Source organism: Olea europaea, chromosome 8 (genome assembly GCF_002742605.1).
Source record: "Olea europaea var. sylvestris chromosome 8, O_europaea_v1, whole genome shotgun sequence".
NCBI classification, from domain to species: Eukaryota; Viridiplantae; Streptophyta; class Magnoliopsida; order Lamiales; family Oleaceae; genus Olea; species Olea europaea.
In genome coordinates, this window is record NC_036244.1 from 16,477,612 (window position 1) to 16,500,578 (window position 22,967).

At 31.5% G+C, this 22,967-nt stretch overlaps 2 protein-coding genes and 1 long non-coding RNA gene across 8 annotated transcripts; all 3 read right to left on the reverse strand.

The window, feature by feature from the left end:
• Positions 1-1,910: 1,910 nt before the first annotated feature.
• On the reverse strand, positions 1,911-5,196 carry LOC111398991. Of its 2 annotated transcripts, none has more exons than XM_023026187.1 (2): positions 4,612-5,196; positions 1,911-2,686 (listed from the first exon to the last, which is right to left on the reverse strand). In XM_023026187.1, exons 1-2 carry the CDS (start codon positions 5,104-5,106, stop codon positions 2,042-2,044), a joined length of 1,140 nt encoding a protein of 379 aa, XP_022881955.1. In that variant the 5' UTR covers positions 5,107-5,196; the 3' UTR covers positions 1,911-2,041. The 2 variants fall into 2 exon arrangements, with proteins under 2 accessions (XP_022881955.1, XP_022881956.1); XM_023026188.1 differs by lacking the exon at positions 4,612-5,196 and adding an exon at positions 3,152-3,364.
• A 2,263-nt stretch (positions 5,197-7,459) lies between these two features.
• On the reverse strand, positions 7,460-13,388 carry LOC111398992. Of its 5 annotated transcripts, none has more exons than XR_002703493.1 (6): positions 13,330-13,388; positions 12,960-12,990; positions 10,947-11,066; positions 10,357-10,754; positions 10,172-10,259; positions 7,460-7,842 (listed from the first exon to the last, which is right to left on the reverse strand). It is a non-coding gene; the product is annotated as an uncharacterized LOC111398992 (long non-coding RNA). The 5 variants fall into 5 exon arrangements; XR_002703494.1 differs by having other exon boundaries at positions 10,357-10,425; positions 10,690-11,066; XR_002703492.1 differs by having other exon boundaries at positions 10,357-10,486; positions 10,690-11,066.
• A 6,975-nt stretch (positions 13,389-20,363) lies between these two features.
• On the reverse strand, positions 20,364-21,954 carry LOC111398364. The gene is made up of 2 exons (XM_023025278.1): positions 21,391-21,954; positions 20,364-21,059 (listed from the first exon to the last, which is right to left on the reverse strand). Exons 1-2 carry the CDS (start codon positions 21,952-21,954, stop codon positions 20,415-20,417), a joined length of 1,209 nt encoding a protein of 402 aa, XP_022881046.1. The 3' UTR covers positions 20,364-20,414.
• Between the last annotated feature and the right edge of the window lie 1,013 nt (positions 21,955-22,967).

Sequence of the window (22,967 nt, forward strand, 5' to 3'; positions counted from 1 at the left end):
TGGGTTTGTTGCATTTGATGCTAATTTGATTGACGAACTGGATCATACTGCAAAAACATTCATAAATTTCTATTAGCTATAACTGTTCAACAACTATAAAGGCTCTTGCATTAGATCAGTGTGTCTCCAGAAATTCTTTAAAAACAAAATTGTCAGCACTGAGTATACTTCTAAAATTTGTTTCATATGCAGATTGGAACTGTTGAATAGCCAACTTAATAATTATAATTTTAGGATAAGGAACTTGATTATTTCAAAATATTGGTTGATATCACTGATGCAATTTTTTTTTTTTTTTAAATAAACATATGGAATTCTATGGATATATATACCTGACTTCAATTTGTTCGAGAAGCAGTGAAGTGTACTTTCACCTCCATATGTTTGGTTCTTGAATGGAATACTGGATTTGAGGACAAAGAACTTGCTTCAAGATTGTTCGACCATTACATACAAGGATTTGAGAAATTTGGACCCTTTGTTGCAAAACCATATCACTTCCGTATAGGCTTGGGGAAGAGCCTTGTACTCTCAATTCCCTTGCCATATGTCATTGCCATGACGATAATTGTACGTATTTGACAAGACAATGGGTAATATTAAGGGATGGCAATGGGGCAGGGCGGTGTGCACCCAAATCTCGTCCCGCCACTCATTTGACAAGACAACATGTGATATTACACCGATGTAGGGATGGCAATAGGGCGAGGCGGTTTGCACCCAAATCTCGCCCCGCCCGCCTTAGACGGGGCGGGGGTGGAGCAATTTTTTGCCCTGTTTAATTTTTATTATATATATAATTTTTTTTTCGTTATTTTTTTTTAACATTTTCAAAATTTCGAATTATGCCATTATTAGAGAATAAAATACAAATTCAAAATGAGTTTTTAAATGGTGAATTGTCTAGAAATAAAATTATTTTTAATATTTTTTCTTATTTTTTTTTCCCTTTTAGGATGCCCCGCCACGCCCCGCCAACCCGTTCGGAGTGGATTTTGTTGCCCTATTCAAGAGGGGCCGGGCGGGTTACTTTGCCATTACTACCCTGGTGGACATTTGATTGGCACATTTCGTCAAGTTTCTTGTGGAGTTAATTTGCACGGATGTGTGAGGAATGCATGCATCCGATAGAGATGGAAGCCATGCGGTATAGAATTTACATAATGACAACACTGTATGGACTGGATTCTCAGTAGCATGTGCAGCATTGCCTATGAATGTGGGGGATGCACAATTGTCTAAAAGAAGTTTGTTAGTTAAGTTAGGTCTGATAGTTGAAGTTGACTCCCGTGGCAACCGAAAAAGAAAAATAGGGTGCGCCCCATAGCTTCCTTTAGTCCAAAATTTGTATGTCACAAGCACAAAAATGGCACTTGAATGGCAATTTAAGGCTGTTTGGCTAAGTGCTTGAATAATGGAGCAGTTTGGGTTAGTGGTAGGCTAAAAATTGTGGAACTATCCTTTTGCATATGGGGGGCGTCAACCGCATACAAATTTCTATATATTTGGCTGGGTGTTGAGGCAACAGGAAAGGAATTTGTGTTGGCCCTTCACATAATTCCGTATATGCTTTGTAATTGTGTGGCAAAGTTGAAAAAAAATAAAGTTTCATGTACGTTGTTCTGTCTCTGATTTTCTAACTTTTCGTTCCTATAAAGTTATCTTGCTAGTCTCATGAGTTTTTAGGTTGATGAGGCATGAATCCTCAGCTCTATTGCATGTTGTTTCAATTGACGTTTCACACGTGTCTTACCTTGTTTGATCATTATTAACATATTTTTGTAGAGATGATCGGTTTATACGTGGCAATTTATTTTTTCTCTTTAAACGAAGTAAAAATCTTGTTGACCACACTATCCATTGTCTCATTTTGTAACAGAACCTTAGGGATTATCATTTTTGCCCGTGAAATTCTTGGTTTCTAAATTCAATTCAGTACAAAATCATAAGAGAAATAAAAAAATAAAAAAAAAATTAAATGTGGGGGACCTTGATATATGGTGCCCAATAATTTGATGATTCTCTATACATATCTATAAACCTACTTGTTAAAGTGCATAACTATTGGTGCAAACCTCAGCAATCTATCCAAAGCATTGAGTGTAAATTTTCTTGCAAACAAGAAACAAACATTAGTTTTCTTACCATTGTACTCGCATGAATTTTCACTTCTTAACTTCTCCAAAAATTCTGGAGTAACATCTGTTCTTATAAACTTAGTAGGATGGGGCCCACCCTTTGACCAGTCAACCCAAGTCAAACTTCTATTTGAATTCCTCTCTTCAAATTTCATGCTCACAAATGTTGGCAAATAATGCTCATCAGCATAACATGAACCATTGCAATAGTTTTGAAACACTGGAAAATAAGTATTATCAGCTATGACTTCAATTGCAAGATCTCTGTCCATTTCAAACCATTGGGAGCCCTTTCTCCATTGGTCAAGCTTGATCAATGGCTGCATTAGGATGCTGTACCTTCCTCGACCGACAGGGCCATGTAGATCGTATACCTCCACAAAATTTTGGGTTGAATTCATTATGTAAGAGTATATTGTGGAAAAATTATAAAGGGGAATGCATGATTCAGAGAGGAGAACAAAATGTTGGTTTGAGAAATCAAGAAGAGCATTTGCTAATAGTCTGCGTTCTGCTTCGATCATGTTTACATGACCCCATTCGACTTTCTGCAATTTTCACAAGTATTTCTATAAGATCAAAATTCATCAATGGTAAAAAGAATAGAAGCAATCTGCACAGAAATGTGAATAAAAACAAAGATTGAAAACTCAGGAGAGGATTTAGCCTCCCGGTGGACTATACAATTACTCTAATATTATTTGAATAGTAGAGCACTCTACGATTCGTGCTAGTTCATCATGAACAAGTTAAGTTATGCCTTTCCACAACTATTAATTGAATCACGTTGTCTAATCAGAAAAGAAGGATCGAGTTGCTGGATCTCTCTTCCATTCATCAACATGTGACATTCTTTTCTAATCTTATGTAGGTTCTTGAGAATTAGAAACCATAATATTATTCCACCGGGAGCAATCAATCTATAGAAAGAAAAATAAACACTACATCCTCTTTTGTGGTTGCAATAACTAACAAGTTTACAAGAGAAAATCGCACAATTTATATTCTCTAACCTCTCTTCCGATCTGCATACTGACTCTGCACAATGACAATAATTAGACTCCACAGCTTAATCTATCTCAGTATTGAATTTTAAAAAACTGGCGTGAGTTACTGGAAAGGATATGGCATTTGAATTAATGCAATTTGGAGATAAGATAAGGCAGTGTGAAGAAATATCTTTGATTATGGTTGGTTAGGATGGGGACCGATTAGCACAGAGTTAATAGGAGGGGCCTTGTTTCTCGGTATGCATCATAAATGCTGCCCCATTCTGCAAAGGCCATGGCTAGCTATTGTCCCATTTATAGTGAGGCCATGGTTTCTTCTTCAACTCGACATGAAAAGACAATCAATTTTAGCCCCCAAACGACGCATCATTTACTACACGTTTGAGATGCAGCACTCGATACAATTTTATAGTCTCGTAAAAAAGACAAAACATGTCTTATCACTTGGTAGCTTAGTTAAGAATTGAATAGATTGCTCGAGAAATCGGGATGGTGATATGCATTCAATAATGTCAATGAACTTTTTGTATGAGCAAATCGTGGAGAGCTTCGCCGACTTCTAAATAGTCGCAATATTTACTTGTTATTAAGCCCCCATTTAAGCCACATTATTGTAAAAATGGCACGAAAAATATAGTTGTTATGGACCCCAAACAAGATATAAAAAGTCAAATATGGTAGTTTGATGTAACGGATAACGATCATATTTTTCATTTTAATGAGGAGATAATGAGGCTCAAACAAAGCCTAAGTTTATCTTCTAATGTGATATTCAGAACATGTATAAGAGTTGCGTTTACATTTCGCCCTTGTTTGGGCAAAATTATTTTGGACAAAATGCATTTTTGAATAGTGTATGATGGGAAATGTGTGGTTAAAAAATAAAGAAAAATTTTGGATTCACGTGTAATATTATTTTATTGAAAAATGTGTTGTTAAAATGATATCAAATAACTATTTAAGAATGTATTTTTTCTAAATAATGTGGATCAAACATGACCTAAATGTGTCTTGGATACAAATATGCAGAACTTGACTGTCATTCTTGATTTAGAATTTTCAAAGACCCCAAAATCGTCAAGCACCAAATGAAAAGTCGTACTAATTTTGTCCATTCTCCCCAATTTGCAGAGAAAATAAGTACACCCAAAAAAAGGGATATAGGTACAAATGTTCTGAAAAAATTGCTTCTATCTTAAGTTTGGTAGTGTATAAATTCTCCAACAATCTTCATTAATAGAAATTTATCTAACTATATCAAATTAATACACAAAACTATAACTACATCTGAATTACTAGAAGGAATATTTGTTGTGAATGCATTGAGTTCGGTCTTAAGAGGTGAACCTTAAAAGTTAGGGACGGGAATTTTTCCTCAAAAAATGGAACTCATAACATAGATATGTGTGTTTAAGCAACAATTTTACATAATAATGCAATAGGAATAAATGAATTAAACTGACCTTACTAGGAATTCTCCTGCCATGAAAAACCGAACCTTGAGGCTCTGATACATTGAAAGATGGATCAGAATGCACATAAATTGAGTATAGCCCTTCATTTCCTTTGAAGAACAACTCCCATAAAGGGGCTAACAAAACCGGACCTCTGATCAAGAACATGAATGCAATCTTCGGCCGTCGTTTGAACGGAAATTCTTTAATTCTTGGAATCATTGAGGCTCTCCACAGCAATTCTTGATCATTCATGTTATGCATAATGACACTAAGTTGCTTACTTGATGGTGATCGTGAAGTGAAGATAGAGAATTGGCTATTTGTGACTAGTACATTGAAAGAGAAGCTTTTGTAATGGAAACAAACAAGTATCCCAAAAGTTAACCCGAATACGAAGAAGAATAAGCAAGAAAGGAGCTTAACAAGTGAAATATTCATGGCCTTCCCACCTGAAGAAAATGGATTTTGGCTCTGGTTTTGGTTCTTGATTTTGTCACACATGATAACAATCTGTTGTTACTTTGTGATAGAGGAATATTCTGATATCAAGCGAAGAAGCAATGAAAATTCCAAGGAAATAACAAAAGTGATTTTGAAGATACATTTGAGAACTAACATTGATAGAGAGAAGTGAGATCACAACTGTCGATTAAAGTCTGAGATCAGAAAGTACGCATTTTATTTAAACTTAAAACAGACAAACCAACTAAACCGGCCAATTTTATGATGTTTGGTGGCTTTCTAGTTTCTAGACTTAACTTATCCAAGGGATAATTTATATTTAATTTAATCTGAAATGTTGGCAAAGCTTTGTCACACTAACCATCAATATTGAATTATGACCATAATTAATGATTTTACTCTCTAATTGCCTATAAATAATTATAATAATAATATTAATTATCAAATATGATTGCAGACGATAATAAGGTGTTTTATAATCCAATGTGTTCCTCAGACCGCTAGATGGTCACAATCAGTGGTTCAATTTTGGTAATAGAAATCATACCCACGAAATGATTGCTCATAAGGATATCCAGTAAACCTTTTTCTTCTTTTTTTTTTTTTTTATGGTTTTCCATGTTGGACTTGAACATTACATCTAGTAGGTTTTGAGGACTACTTAGGTTATTATGAGTTATAATGGGTTAATATTAACCTTGAGCATGTTTGAAAAGTGTCTATGAACCATCTTTAGTTACAGATAGAAAGAAGTGACGGATAAGTAACTAATATTTGTGAATTTCTCAAAATGTGTGGTTTGAATTTTTATAAACAACATAAACCTATAATAATAATAATAATAATAATAATAATAATAATAATAATAATAATAATAATCACATCAAGTGAGAATAATTTTTTGGATGACTATAGCCCCACTACAAATTCAATTATTTTAATAAATACCTAACTTTTTGTTTTTCAATATTTATTTAATTTACGAATTGTAATTCATACTATAAAATTCTTGTTTGTGCATTTACTCTCTATTATCAATTCTCAATTAATTATCAATCACATTCAAATTCCCAACCATGTCCCTATTATTAATTCTCAATTAATTAATATTCATATACATTTAATTAATATTAATTAGAATTTTACATTCAAGAGTGCAATTCATTATTCACGTCTATGTATGTTAATTAACATCTATTTTCAATTAATTGAAAATTAAATTATATTCATTTAGTATAATGATTTAAGTCGCGTATATACTTCTTGATATTAATTCTAAATCAACTACATTCACGTTAATTCATAAATCGTATTTTCCATTCATCTTCATTTTTGCATTTAGTTGTAATTCTAATACTCACATTTAGCTGCCGTTTGGTAGCAATTTTTCATCCAAAAAAATCAATTTTTTGATTGTTATTTTACAATTTCAGCCGTCATTTTTTTATTTTCTTACTTACAGGTAGGGCTTATTTTTCTTTCTAACGATCAAAAAATCAATTCTCATAATCACTATCGAATATGCCCTTAAGTTCATTTCACTATTTACTTGTGTGTATAATAATTATATTTTTATTTTCAGATACTTATATTTTTCTCATATCTAGATCAAAATGGCGAATGAGGGGTTAATTATTACTTTCACTGTACTTATAAAGTATTATAGAATAACGTGCAATGCACATTCAACATTAACTAATATAGAAAAATATGGGTTAAATTCACCAATGACCACTCAATTTTATATTTAACGTTATTATTTGATTTTGTTTTATCATGACCATCCAAATTTATGCTTAGAGCTTGTTTGAGCCGCATTATTTTAAAAAAAATATATTATTTGACAATGATTTGATATCATTTCAACCACACATTCATCAATAAAATAATATCACACGCAAATCTAAAACTTTTTCTTATTTATTAACCACACATTTTCCATTGATTTGACATGAATAATGTATTTTTTCTCAAATGTGGCTCAAATATGGGCTTACTGTCACAATGGCCGCCCAATTTGACTTTATTCCACCATGGCCATCTAATTTCACATACTACAAACACCCAACTTCTTTTCTTCATTTTCATTAATTTTAAAATGATTAAAATAATAAATTTGCATTATATATAAAAAAATAAATTAAAAAACAAAAATAAAACTTTTTTAAAATTTTAAAAACGTTTTTTAAAACAAGTTTTTATTTTATTTCAAAAACACTTTTTAAATAAATTTTTATTTTAGTTTTTTAAGGAATTTTTTTTGAAAACTGATCGCCTATCCATTGTGTTATTTTTTAAAATAATATTAGCGTGTTAAATTTGGTTGATCAAAGAAATTTGAGTTGAATAAGATCAACAAAATAAACTTAATTTGAAAAGGTAAATTTCCATATGATTTTACTAATAAAATATAATTCCGAAGCATCTTAAGAGTACAAAGAAATTAAGAAAATATTTTCTGCGACACCATTAATAGAAACAACTTATAAAAGATTGTTTCTAGTTGTACATGTAATGATGTGTGTGATTCAGACGACACTTAACAAAAGGTTGGCCCTATGCCAATGACCAATTTGATTAAGACATCAAGCGATACAAGAGAAGAATAAAATTGATTTATTTGTAATGATTGAAATGATTAAAATACAGAAAAAATTGAGAACAATGAACTTCAAATTTTTCTTCCTGGCATCAGATGAAAATGGTCAACAATTAAGTTGTGATTTTACCCCTTGAAAAATGAAAATTCCGTAACGAAACCAAAACTGGTGTTTCCTGTTCAAGATCAAAGTAGACAAGTTAATTAGCTTATCAAATTGAAATTATTGTTAATCATGTTCGAATATGTTCAAAGTGATGATAATTTGATAATTGGCAAAGACACATAAAAATGCCAGAAGCTCAAGTATTTAGACAAGTACAAGATTATTTTTTTTTCGTCTTCCCAACCAAGTTAACGCGCATGTTAATATGCAATCAAGTAACTTGGAATCATACTACAAAATTAACACAATCAATTTCCTCTTCTACAGACAAGCAAAGTAAAATCAAATGAATATTTCCAATTGAAGGGCATGAGATCGAAAAACTTTATCCCCTTGATCAGTAAGAACAATTACGGACATACCTTCAGGCTTAGTCATGGTTAGTACAGTTCTCTACCTAAAAGCACCTAAAAGCCAATGAATAGGCATGCGAGAGTTTCGAAGATAAAAACCATATAACTTTTAAATCGACAAACAAACTCTTAATGTTCTATCTTTAACAATTGCAGAGATACCAACAATTTAACAATTTAGGGACATGACTGATATGAAAATAGCAAAATAATTAAATGCAAAAATGTGTCGGCAGCTCGTCCAAATTTTTTATTCACATCCGAATTCGTCCACATTAAAAGCATATGAAACAGCAACATGAAAATCCAGAAATAAATTGAATTAACCACGTAAATGAATATGCACATGTGGATTTATGCATAAGTAAACTTGAAGCAAAGATTATGGAACAAAACACAAAAACCAAATGAAGAATGTGCAAAATCAAAACCTCTAAGTAGACGTTGTAATAAAAGTTTCAGGCATACTAAAATATTCTATATTAAGGAAATTTTCACCTACTCCAGATGATCACGTGAAACAAGGTACTTGTGGCAATAATCTTTTATTAATCTTCTGTTTGTGTTCAATTCGAAACCAAAACACTATTAATATGATCGTGTACATTGAATTGAATTGCCGAAGTTTCACACAAGCTTGAGGATAACTCTTATTATGTTCATGTTTGGCAACAACATTGGATAGGAATAGAATGAAGGGTTTAAAGAACAAATTTTAATTTGCTTTTTTCTTCTGTTTTTTCGAGTACTATTAAACATGTCATATAATGTGGGCAAATATTTATTATTCTCACATTTTATAAATAAACACTTCACACAGATAAGATACAAGGATATCGATATGACACACATCTGATAAAGTCAATGACTTAAACGTAGAGGACATTAGTTTTCCAATTGTTTGAATTTCTGCTTCCATATTTTGAAAGCATATGATCCTAATAACTGCTTTGTGTTGCCCAATTAAATTTCAAGCAGCCACTATGCAGTAAAAAATAGTGATGTTTCTAACACGAAATTACAAGTAATTTATGTATACCGAAAAAAAGAGTTAAGTAGCACACTATTATGCAAGGGAAAATGTGTCAATGAGCCCCAAATCTCTTTCTTCCATGTATTAAATCCATATCCATAATAAACAAATGTTCTCTTTACAGACAGCTCAACACCTTAAAATCTTTCTATGAGATTCAATTAGACCACCAGAATAGATTCACAAACTCAATAATGCCAGAAACAAAGAAATAGGAATTAAGCTTCCTGACATGGACGAAACTGCCTAATTGATTCTCATACTAGAACCCCGAGTAAAAGACCAAACTTTTGAAGTTCACATCCCTCCCACAATCAAATCAATTATAACACCAGAATAAAACCAGAAACTCGATATCAACAATCAAATTTAGCTAAAACTTTCCCACATACACTAAACTGTGCCAATGGATTATCATGCTGAAAACCGAATAAGATCGAAATCAAACTTATAATCCTTAGAATTAATCACTACAAAGCAAAGTAGAACAATCAATTCCACGAGCAGCATTCCAGCAAGCGACCAATCATGTGCACATTTAACAACTGCAGCAGTTCTCTACCTAAAACGATCAAAATTTAAGCACAACCCACTTCAATTGCCCGTCCTGTACGCATACGAAAGCAAACCATTCATCCTTCCTTCCACCCAAAATTCCTCTTTCAAACCAGTATATAGCATAGGAATACAAAAGAATCTCCTTAATTTCGTTAATACAAATATAAACAAACAGAACACTCTATTTCCTTAATTTCCAACCTAACAAAACTTCTATTATTTCAATTCATTAAGTTAGTTCAAGAAAAGGTGTTTGATTAATTTATTTCATTTTGGCTCATTTTTCATATAAAAAAATTCTGATGAACCATAATAAAAATAAACACAAGACATGCATAAACAAGGATACAATTTAAACTAATAAAAATACCGTTCATTAAGATAAATTTATGTACCTGGTCAGGTCTAACCATGAATGGTTCTAAAATCCATTTCGAAGTCGTAGAACATGGGATTATTCGAAGTGAGTTTCATCGAGATAAACTGAATATATACATTGAGATGAAAACATATATTAATTTTTTTTTTTATAAATTAAAATTGTGTTTAATTAGATAATTTGAAGAAAAAAATATTATACCTTCACTTGATTTTGCAGGGACTGGACATGGTTGATTATTTCATCAAACATAAGGGCCTTCCCAGTTACCTGTTTATCACTCGATTCACATGAAGCTCTCGGATGAAGAACTTTGAACAGAATAGAATTTCTACATACAGAGACAATTATGTATATCGACTTTCCGACAAAATTTCTTTCAAACAGTGAGTCTGAATGTAATTTAGGAGCCACAAAGACACTAAACAAATGAAGTATAGTTTCTTTAGTTCTTTCATTGTACTCCCCATCCTCGAAGGAGGAAAATGTTAATTTTTTGTGCATGTAATATTATTTGTGATTCATAATATTCACCTTGTCACAACCAGGAACATGAGCTTGGAGAAGCTTCATTCTTTCACTTATTCTTTCCCTCCCCGCTTGAAATAATTAGAAAATAAATTGTGAAAATCAATATTCCAAATTTTGGTAATTTAATAGGATTATTTTCGAGGAAACTACGGTAAAAATAAAAAATAAAAATTCTAATAGAAATATTTGAAGAACAGTTTTTTGAGTGCCCTTTCTGCAAGGCTGTAACTATCTGTTGCCTGTTCCCTCCTTGCTCTTACATGAATATAACCAGCTGGAGCTTCTTCCACTTTAGCTTTTTTATCGTCTTTCTTCGTTGTCTTCTTCTTTTCAACTTCTTTGAATTTCCTTGGCTTCTTTATCTTCACTTCCTATAAATCCTAATACACATAAACTCTATTACACACAAATAAATATAACCTGTAATTGTTAAAAAAATTGTTTTTAAGGCTTAAAAATACCAAATTCACGAAACTGACAAAGAATAGCTAACCTAAACCCTTTTTTTATATATGGTAGCAATTTCCATAATTTTTTATTTTTTTTATTTTTTATTTTTAATAGAGAGAGTATAGCCTCATCTATTATGAAAAGATTTCAATTTTGTAGCCACTGGAATCGAACATGGGTTTCTTTTTGCTCCTCTAACCCAAAATTTAACAACATAAAGGAAGACTGATTCGTTCAAATCATTATGACCAAATAGAGTATCATTCATAACACCCAAAATGCCTTTCCCATCATCAGACATTAATTCCAACATGGAATTTATGAACAATTTTCCAGAAATAAATCCAACTTATCAAGGTACATCAATTTTGAACTTGCAGAATTTGATGAGATTTCCCAATGACAATATTTTTCCTGAGTTAATAAACGAATGCACAGAAATCTCAGAAGATTTTCCGAGTTTGTTTATTCATGAGGAGAAGAATTTGGTGCCTCAAACTGCAAATGATCATCGTGCAGGAAAGAAGAGGAAACAATTGACACCTCACAAAGTAGTGGTGCTTATTCATCTGGTCAAGGTTCTACAAACGTTGTTTCAAGGAAAAATGTACGAAGATTGTTTTTGTTCATTCGTGTTTTTCAGCTTGACCTTCGTGAATATGAATTCATGGGATTTTCCTTCTGTTTGCAGAGTGCAGGAAAAGGGAAAAAGTAAAATTAAACGAAAATGGAGAGGAGAAACCAAAGGATGTCGTACATGTTAGAGCTAAAAGAGGCCAGGCTACTGATAGTCACAGTTTAGCAGAGAGGGTAAGTTCTGCCCTTTCCCTCAAGCATTTCTACGTGCGCATAAGTTCCTCAATATAGCCCCTTTGGTACCCATTTTTTTCAAAATGCATTTTTCTCTCTCTTCTTTTCAACTACACATTCTTATTAAAATAATATTATGCGTAAATAAAAAATTTTTATTTATTTTTCAATTACACATTTTCCATCAATTTACTATTCTAAAATGCATTTTTACATAAAAATAACTCCCAAATACCCCCATAATATAGAAATACTCGTGATCATTAGTAACATAGTAGATTCATGTGTCGGGTGAGAAGAGAATTGAAATGCTTACAGGACATTGTTCCTAGATGCTATAAGGTGATTTTTCTTTTAGACTATGTTACCTGCACAGACCCTTTTGCACAGGCCTGTACAGGTGCACACACATGGAGGTAGACTCCACACATGAGTTCCACATGTGGGGTCCACCCCCATGTGAGAGCCCCTGTACAGGCCCTGTCTGTGCAGGGGGCTTTTCCCTTTTCTTTTTATTGCATGGAAAAACAAAAAAGTTAGTGTGTATTCAAATATTGACTGCACATGGTTGGTCAGATATAAGAAACATTTGCTAGCTAACCATTTCAAGCTGAGTTCTTTCAATTAATTAGATAAAAAAATACTTGAATCTGAACTATATTTCTACCGGTTCATTTCTTTTTACGTGTCAAAAAAGAAAAATTGATTTGAACAAGCAATTCCTCTTGAATCCAAGAAAACTTAATCGGGACTAATTCTACAAATTGATTTAGCTAGTGAGTAAAACAATTGGAAAATCCCACAAACAGTAATATCACATCCAATCAGTTAAAATGTAGTCTAACCAAAATTCTCAAATGAAATATCTTAATTAGTTATTAATGGCTAAAAGCATAATAGAATATCGTTCGCCGTGTGACTCTTGAACATATAATCAAAGTAAATTCATTAGTCGAACTTCATAAATTTTCATGTAAGCAAATTATCGAGCATAACACGAAGAAAAAACATACCATCGATCGAGGCTGGAGGACTTTTTACATCCTGGAAGAAAAAAACACAGAAAAAAGTTTATAAAAAATCAATATGAACCGAACGCATCGAAAGCACTTAATAATAAATATTAATTGGAATAGAAAAGAATGAAAAAGAAAAAGAAACAAAATTGCAGATTCAACAGTACAACTGAACAAATCCAAAGAAATCGCACAAAAAACACACAGTAAGAATATGAAAGGAACATACTTTAGGTATTTTAGATTCGATCTCTTAAAAGAACGAACAAAGGAGTGAAAAAAACAAAAAAAAAATAGTTGCTTCAACAATAAAACGAAAGAAACATACACAAGAGGAAGAAATTGAAGGCGTGAGAATTATACTTACAGGTATGTTTGAAAATTTATGCTGTGATTGAGAGAGAGTGAGTGAAATTAGGGTTTGGATTCTGGGCAAGGAAACCAGGCGGTGGGCAGGTTTTTGAATCTTGCCTTGTAAATACTAGCAAAAAGTGATTCTGATGACAAAATTATGCAAGAAAGCCCAACTCTCTCTCTCTCTCTCTCTCTCTCTCTCTCTATATATATATATATATATATATTTATTTATTTATTTTTTTATTTTTTTTCAATTTAATGCAGTATACAATAGGAACCCGATTGTGAACAGTAGGATCTATAGGTGTGAAAACTAGGCCATACGAATGGACAGTGAAATGTGGATTGAACTCCATGTCACGGAGTTCAACTCCGCGCTGTGCGGAGTGCGGAGTGCGGAGTGGAGGAATATTTTTTTTTAAATGTTTTTTTTTTTAATTTGGCAATTGTTTTTTTTTAAATGTTCTTTTGTTTTTTCGTTTGTAGGAACTCTGCACACAACGGAGTGGAATTTTTTTTTTTCATATGTTCAATTTTTCTTTTTTTGGCATTTTCCATTTTAAAATGTTCTGTTTTTTCGTTTTTATTTGCTTTCATGACTTAGACATAATATTAAAATCACATAATAAATAGTTCATATATGATGAAAATTAACTAAATAAGAAGCTAAAATGGTATTCATGCAGAGGTGTAGTGAGTAACATTTATCGTGGTCTCCATGTTGTTCGACTTTCTTCCAATTCAAATCGAATGGCCTTCCAAAAAAAACAAATTCCACAAAATAACTCGTTAAGTGGGAACACGAGGGTATAAGGTAATTGAAAAAAAAAACGAAAGAAAGAAAGAAAGAAAGAATTTGAAGTTGCATGAGAAAATGAAAATGATGGTTTAGAAAGTAATAGGAATGAAAATAAATAAATAAAATGTGTCAATGGGCTTAAAATCTGGGATAAAACAGGAAAAGAGAAGAACATTAGATCACGTTTCAAAAGTGAAATGAGATATTATGGGATATTGAAGGGTAAAATAGGAAAACTCAAAATACGTTCTGAATGAACAGTAATTGACATATTGCCTCTTTTATTGTAATAGGGATAACTTATTATTTTATTTTAATTTTTAAATAAGTTTTCATTTATTTTTGTTTTTAAAATTATTATTTTTTATATATGACATAAAGTTACCGTTTTACCCCTTTTAAAATTAGTGAGAATGGTGAAAAGAAATTGGATGGCCAAGATGAAACATTATATAAAATTGGACAGTCGTGGTGGAATATTATATAAAAGTTGGGCAGTCTTGGTGAAATAAATTCTAACTAGGTAGTCATGGTGATACCAAATATAAATTTGGATAGTTATGATGAAACAAAATCAAATTTGATGACCATGGTAACGCTAAGAGTAAAGTTTGGTAGCTATTGGTGGATTTAACCTCGGAAAATATTGTTAAAAATGTTTGTTAAGATGTGTTGATACGAGATTCAGCTTGACATGTTCAATCAATTCGGTGAACTTAAAAATGTCAAAAGATCTAGAATATAAAGGTTGCTTATCGAGCTCGGTCACTGAAAGTCTGGTGAGGAGTACCACGAGTAGCTATGGTACTATGACAGACAATGTGTGCAAAGGACGAAGAATGAATTTCAGGTTGTATGGTTGCATCTTGGTGATTACTAAGGATGTCGCCTTCAACCAGCAAGTAGCACCAGTTCTACATTTTATCTATGTGGATCGATGAAAGATGCGAAGAGGTTAATCGTTTTCAAATATACAACACAAATTATGGTAATGCAATGTTACGTATGGAAGGTATTATGGTCCATCTGAAACCATATCACTCACAAAAAAGTCTCGTCATTTGCCTGCATGTCATTGAAGAAATATTTATGTCTTAATCGTTGATGCCTACCTGAATAAAAGAACTTTTCGATCGTTGAGGCTTCCCTGAGAATTCTAACACATCAATTTTGATGTTAATGCCCCCATGCCTTAGTTTGCAGATAGACTAATTTTGGACAAGTATCAACAAAGCACAAATATCAATACGTTTTGAAAATAAAAATTTATGGATGAGTATATTTCCCCCGTGCTTTTGCCCTTGTTTGAGCCAAATTCTTTAGAAAAAATTCATTTTTAAAAAGTGATTTGACATCATTTCAACCACATATTTTTCAATAAAAAAATATTATACTCAAATCTAAAAATTTTCCTTATTTTTTAACCATACATTTCACATCATAACACTATTCAAAAATGCATTTTCTTGACATAAATGGGGCTCAAACAAGGGCATATTTGCAGACACGCTAGTGTTGGACAAGTGTCAACAAAGCATAAATATCAACAAGTTTTGAAAATAAAAATTTATGGTGATTATATTGTCACTATAATTTTTATTTGATACACCATATTTTGACCGCAGTTAAACTCCTCAATCTTTGTTCATTGTAACGATTATTTTCTTAACTTTTTTCCGTTGAATTCTTATTTTCAATTTTCCATTAATTACTACATCTCGTCCTAGATGATGATTTATATTAAAATATTTTGGTTTTCTTGGTTTGAAATGAGGGAAAAAAATTTGCACTTTTTATTTGAATTTTTGAAATATGATGGAAAAATAAATTATTTTACGTCATTTCTACAGACTTTGGACATAAAATTGTTATCAATTACAAAATGTGTTAACTAATAGAAAGTTTGGGATAAAAATGACATGAAAAATCGTTAGAAACATAAATCCCATAATGAGCAAAAATTAAGAACCATAAGCACAATTAAAATTTGCTGCTAGAAATAAAAATTGAGATATGAATATAATTATCCAAAATTTATTAGTGAATTCTAAGACAGCCCTTGTTTGAGCCCCATTCTTTGGAAAAAAAAATATTCTTAAGTAATGTTTTGACATCATTTCCATCACATATTTCAATAAAATAATATTACACATAAATCCATTTTTTTTTTATTTTTTAACCACAAATTTCTCATGAATACACTATTCAAAAATATTTCCCCCCCCCCCCCCAAAAAAGGCCAAAAAAAAGGCAAAAAACCACAAAATCTTTTTAGTTTTTTAAGATTTATTTAAGGTATGTAATTTTTATTTCTGTGTATAGATAAAAATCTAGTTTGGTTCATCCTCCTCTACCTAGATGTGAGGTATGTTCTTGGTAGGCTCATCTTCCTTAAAATCGATTTTCAAACTTTATAAGCTCACAACTTTTTTAAATCTTTTTTTTTTTTTTTTTTAACCACAAATTTCCAAAAAAAACCCATTTAAAAAAATTTCCCCCCCCCCCCCCAAAATATGGCTCAAACAAGGGCTAAATACCTAGAATGCCTTTATCAAACTCCTATAAATAAGCTATTGCACAATTAAAAAAAAAAAAAAAAACTTTTGAAAAGGAGAATAGATCTCTAAAAGTAAAATATTTCCATCTTTCTCGAATACCGAGAACTTGGATTCGAGAATACAAAAATTCCAAGAGAAAAAATCCCTTGAGAAATCGAGACAGAATATATATTGACTTTCAAATTTACAATCCATTCTTTAGCTTGTGGAAAATCTTATCAAAATCACGAGAGTAAAACATACGAGGAAAAAGAAAAGTAAGGAAAGTGAGTTGGAGTGGATCAAGAACATTGTTGAAATTTTTTGCTTCAACTATGTGTCCCACGATCTGATGGGTAGAATTAGTTATAGATTATATGAACTTTGTTAGGGCATCTTCATAGGAGACATCAAAATACTAAATGCACCAAATTGTGGTGTAAAATGTCTCTAGTGTAGTACCAAACGTTGTACCATTTGGTGTAAGATTGTACAAAGCTAATAGTGTTGCAAATTGTGCAAAGTCAATTTTACTCTTTGTTCTCATTTGCCAAACAAATTAGTTAAGGATATTTGTGTCATTTGAGTTATATATTTTTTAATACAATAAACTACTACTACTACGACGACTATTATTATTATTACGTGCATTTAAAATAAATTTTAATGATGTAAAAATAATAGTTAATGAATTGATCAAAATAAGAATACAAAAAATTATAAAATATAACAAACATGATTATTAAGTTGATTTACTATATATATATATTTTTTTGTATTTAATAATGAATTCCATATTTTCATTAATTTAACAGACTTATTTATTTCGTAATTTACATATTTGTAAAATAAGTAAATAAATAATTTTTCAAATAAATAAATGGTTAAGAATAAAAAAAATGAATAAAATGATTAAACACTATTCATTTGGTGTAAGTTTCGATGTATTGATTGGAAATGATTTTTAGTTTGGTGCAAGATTTGATGTAAAATGATACAAAACTTACTCAAATTTTGGTATAAGATTGGAGAAAATCTCAACATGTTTCATTTGAGCTGATTTCGGTTGTTGCTTTATTTGGATAGCTTTGTAACTCTTCCATCATCGATAACATGTTCGAGATGCAAAATGATAAGAATACTGAGAATGTACCAACCTAATTGGGACATATCAGTGCACCTTCCTACCCTAATTCTCTCTTTTGACAATTTCTATTTAAAAAAACATAGCACATAGGTAATTATGAAGATTTTTATTTGGTATTTAACATGGTTACTTTCCTTTTTTATCTAATAGGATGGATAGATAGAGACATAAATTCGTGATAATCAATAAGTACAATTTATTTTTTGAGTGCTTTTCTTAGTTGTTCGTATTTTCTCGTGCACGTCAAAATTACACATCAATATCCATGGCTTCCCCATTTGTAGCTTTTCAAAAGTTGTAGCATACCATATTTCAATGGATTGGCGTAATTTTTCTACCACGTGTACATTCTCATAATGATGGTGTTTTTCCAAAACCAAACTTTGTTGTTCAGCATCTTGAACTAGCCATCGCTTAGAAGGTATTGTTAGCACCATTACAGTGCATTACTCAAGTCAGAAATTGTTCTCGTGTTCACGATGGATAGGATAAGATTTCCCACTTGTTGAAATGATAGGAGATTCTTACTTACGATTTTCTCCAAATATGAAAACCTTAAGTAAGGTTTCTTCTAAAGCGTGCAAGATAAGACTTCTCACTATAGATAGGAGAAAATGGTTGTACTCAAGTCATATATTTATAGTCAATTTTAGCCCATATTTGGTAATAATTCTTTCAAAGTTAATTTTTTTCATATTCATTTTTAACTGCACATTGTCACAATAGAATATCTTCACGTAAATCCAAAATTTTTCTCTACTTTTTAGCCACACGTTCTTCAAAAGATTACTATTCAAAAACTCGTTCTTTACTAAAAATCAGGGGTGTAAGCAGTCCGATTTTATCGATTTTTGACAGATTTTTAAACCAAACCATTTAAACCAATTTGAGAAAAACTCAAACTCAAACCAAACCATTTTGAACAGTTTAAAAAAAACTCAAACCTAAACCTAACGATTTGGTTCAATTTTAAACCATCAATTTCACCATATATTTTTTTGACTGTCTACTTTATGTCATTAATTCATTGAATTCAATATATATTTATATCTTACTATAAGTAAATCTAAAACAAACTAAGCACTTGTTTGAACTAAATTTTTGGGACAAAAAAATGAAAATTTAGACCGTTATCCCATAAGTTCAGTAGCCTTTGTTGACTTGCTGTTTCATGTGTGGGACTTAGCCTCCTCTCCAAGGGTCAATTTTTTCATTATGATGATATGAAAAATATGGCTCAAACAAGGACTAAATATATCTACTATAAATTTAAATATCAACTAAATCAAAGTAAAATCACAATAAACTAAAACATATTTTTTTTCATTTTTTTCCACCTTTTTTAAGCTAATGACGATACAATAATGTTACAATACAAGTCTACTAAACTAGATATAAAATCCAAAAAATATAATGATGTCTAACAAGATCTCGTGATCATCATGTCTGAAAAAACGATACTAATTAAACAAAGAGAATAACCAACCACAATAATAAAGCAATTGTTTATAATATCTAAACATAACAATTACACAAATTTATGTTTGCATGATGTTACGAAACGCATTTAATTTCAGATTCTTACCTTAATTTGCTCCAAAAAAATTATTGATTTGAAACTTTATTCGTAGCAAATATTATCACCGAATGTTTAAGATCTTTTGGTCTCCGATTTGGTATAATGAACTTCGATTCAACTTTGAAGAGGCGTGAAAAATCTAAAAAAGAAGTGTGTAGTGCCGGTGACTCAAAACTGTGTTGAGTGTCGGCTGGAGTTCATCTAAATTTTGAAGTGAAAAATGGTTTTTGATAGATTATATTAGTATTGATATTATTATATATAAATTATGATTATTGGATAATAATAATATAGCTATATTAGAAAATTAGAATTTGACAAAAATACTCACAAATGACAAAACTATTGAATTTTACACATTTGGTTGAATTTTCAAAAAAATTCATTTTTTCATTTTTTTATTTTTATATATTTTTTCACCGATCTGATTTAGTTTTAAACTGCAATTAAAATTTTCAAATCTAAACCAAACCGCGATTCAAAACCGTGTCGTTGACCGTTTCCACGTGGCACCAAATCAATGATTTCTAAAATGCGGTTTCAATTCGATTTTCCAATTTGATGATTTTTTACTTACAGCCCTACTAAAAATAACCATCAAAAAGGGGCTTAATTTTACTAAGTACATTTTGACATAGAGTAATGCTATCTAGTATCAATCATATTGAACATCAATCTTGGTGTCATTATATCATAGGTCCTATAAAATGGGTGATAATTCTTTGTATTTAAGTGAACCTATAATTCAATGTCACTAGTGTTGTCACTTAAACTGATGTTAAACAATATTGATATTAAATATTACTCTTTTATCACAGTTATAAGAACCAAAAAAAATTATGTAGTGAAAGAACAAATTATTTTACTTTACCTCGTCTCAAAAATATATAGAAATTGTTTATAATTGTAGGGCAATATAAAAATAATAACATATAGCTATGAAGGAAAATAAAGTGAATTAAGTAGACGCATCCATGTCCATTCTGTTCCCGCACATTAGACTTGCTGACTCCTTGCACAGGTTTTGCATAGGTTAAGCTTTGAAGCCAAGCAACGATGGGGCAAGCCTTAACAAAGGTTGTAGAGAATTGGGATGAAACTTTCTTGCAAATAGGAAGCAAATGGAGCTCACCCCACCATTGTAAGTACAGTTAAATCCATGGCGAATTCGAACTAAAAATTCTTCTGTAATATCATTTCTCTTAAACGTAGTAGGATGTGAGCCACGTCCAGACCAATCAGTCCAAGTAATTGTCGTATTCGATGTTAAATCAGGACAAATTTTAGTCACGAGAGTTGGCAAATAATGCTCATCCATGTAGCATGGTGGCATGCAATGGTTTCTAAAAATCGGGTAGTATTTTACATCGGATACTATCTCGATGGCGAGTTTTCGATTAGCTTCAAACCATTGGGAGCCCTTTCGCCAATCGAATAATGTAATGGAAGGCGACATTCGCTTGTTATATCGACCACGGCCTATGGGTCGAGGATCATCAAAAGAACTAAGGAAACTTTGGTTGGAATTTATGAGGTAGTTGTAAATGGTTGTGAAGTTGAATAGAGGAATGCAGGTCTCTGAGAGGAGTATAAATCTTTCATTAGAGAAGTCAAGTAGGGCATTGGCTAGAAGACGCCTCTCGCCATCAATCATGGTCGATCTTCCCCAATGAACGGGCTGCGTTAGGAGAAATCCAATGACAATATTAGCAATGGAGGAAAAAGAAAATTGGTTTAAAAATAGTGAAAGTGAAACAAAAAGGTACGAGCATTCAATTGTAACTTTGGAATTGGAGGTCTCGTGGTTATGTCATGTACCAATTCAAAAAACACCTAGCACGGTTATCTATGAATTTTCACATGTAACAAGAATGAAATCCTAGTAAGTCATCTAGAGGTCGTTAATCTTGCATTTTCTTTGTTTCTTGATCGTATATTGGAGGTCAAGCTTCGAGTCCCCATATAAAGTGTTACTTTTATGGTCATTGCCTATTTGTGTATGTGTATACCTTACTAGGTATTCTACGCTTGTAGAATACCGATGACTCGGGAGGCTCATAGGTGAACTCCGGTGACGTATGGAGGTATATTGAGAAGAGGCCTTCGTGTCCTTTAAAGAACATCTCCCATAATGGGGCGAGGGGTAATCTTCCCCTAGTTAAGAACATGAATGCGACTTTTGTCGTAAGATTAAAAGGATTCTCTCTCATACGAGGTACAATAGATGCTCGCCACATCAATTCCTCGTCACTCATTGAATGCCAAAGACTTTTCGGAGAAATCCAATCCTTTAGCTCATAACTCATATTTGAACTATTTGACTGGTGCACCGATGAAGAATTACATTGAGAATGTGAGGTTAAAGAGAAAGAATAGAGAGGTGGAAATGCATTGAGACGAGAAAAGGATAAATCTTCGTATAAAATGAATTTCTTGAAGTGATCATTAATGATTGTTGCTAAAAGAACGACTAGAAATGCAAGAGATAAACAGAAGGCAAAAGAGGTAGCAATTTGAAAATTTCCATCTCTAACTTCTCTTCGAATGCGTAGAGAGATTTCTTTTGATGACATTTTGATTTATTTTTTTTCCGAGAAAGATATCTCGAGAGTGTGCCTTTTGTAGAGAGATTTTAAGTTATTATATAGAAAGGCGCTCCAAGTATTCTAAGCATGCATGGGAAGTGTTGTCATCAACGAGACGCATGAAATGGTTGCATCCAATTCTTTAAAAGGAAGAAGGGAGAGGAGTGTGTGAGTTGCATTATCATGTGGTTTAGCTAGAAATGCATGTTTTCTAGGATCCTTCACGCTTGCCATGGGATTTTTGATGTTTTCGGGTTATTTTACTGTTATTTTTTAATAAAATTTAATAAAATATGTGAGTTTCATGAAATGCGTAATTAAAAATGAGTTTGGTTAAAAAATAAAATAAAAAATGGGCCGAGGAAAGAGCTGCACAAATTTGACATATCGTTTGGGCTTGTTTATTGAATCTATCCAAAAAAATGTAGAACACATACCATAGTTGAAAAATTCTATAGTTGCAAAATACTTTTTTATTATAAAGTCACATATTATTTTCGTATCACAAATCTAAAATGCATAGAACTATAAGTCTATAATTATATTAGCACCACATTTAATTACATTGAAAGTTCTTAATTTTGCTCCTTTATGCATTTATATACTCAACATTTTTCGTCACATTTGTATCATTAATATTTAATCAATTAGTACCTATTGTCTCTAATAATTATTTTTATTCAAATATACTATTAGCGTGCTATGAAATGATATCCAAATGGTTTGTTAAACGTTTGTAATTGTTGTTTGTTTTAATTATTTAAAAATACAAGGGATAAATATAAGTCTTTTTTCGAAACAGGAAACTGTTACCAAAGACAAATTTTGTTGGTGAATAAAAAGTTGTAAATATTAATTTTGACTTAAAAAGTTGTGAACATAAGTGCAAAAAATAAGCAAATGTTGAGTTGAGGATCTTTTTATTATTACACATTTTTTTATTTATACTACATATTTTATATAATTGCTGAATAAATGTCTTGCATTTTCTAGTGAATGCA

Coding starts and splice junctions, on each gene's coding strand:
- LOC111398991 (XM_023026187.1), bottom strand. CDS start 5,106: ATGTGTGACAAAATCAAGAACCAAAACCAGAGCCAAAATCCATTTTCT. Junction 2,687..4,611: donor GCAGGAGAATTCCTAGTAAG/GTCAGTTTAATT, acceptor TGAAAATTGCAG/AAAGTCGAATGGGGTCATGT.
- LOC111398364 (XM_023025278.1), bottom strand. CDS start 21,954: ATGTCATCAAAAGAAATCTCTCTACGCATTCGAAGAGAAGTTAGAGAT. Junction 21,060..21,390: donor AGCGTAGAATACCTAGTAAG/GTATACACATAC, acceptor CTCCTAACGCAG/CCCGTTCATTGGGGAAGATC.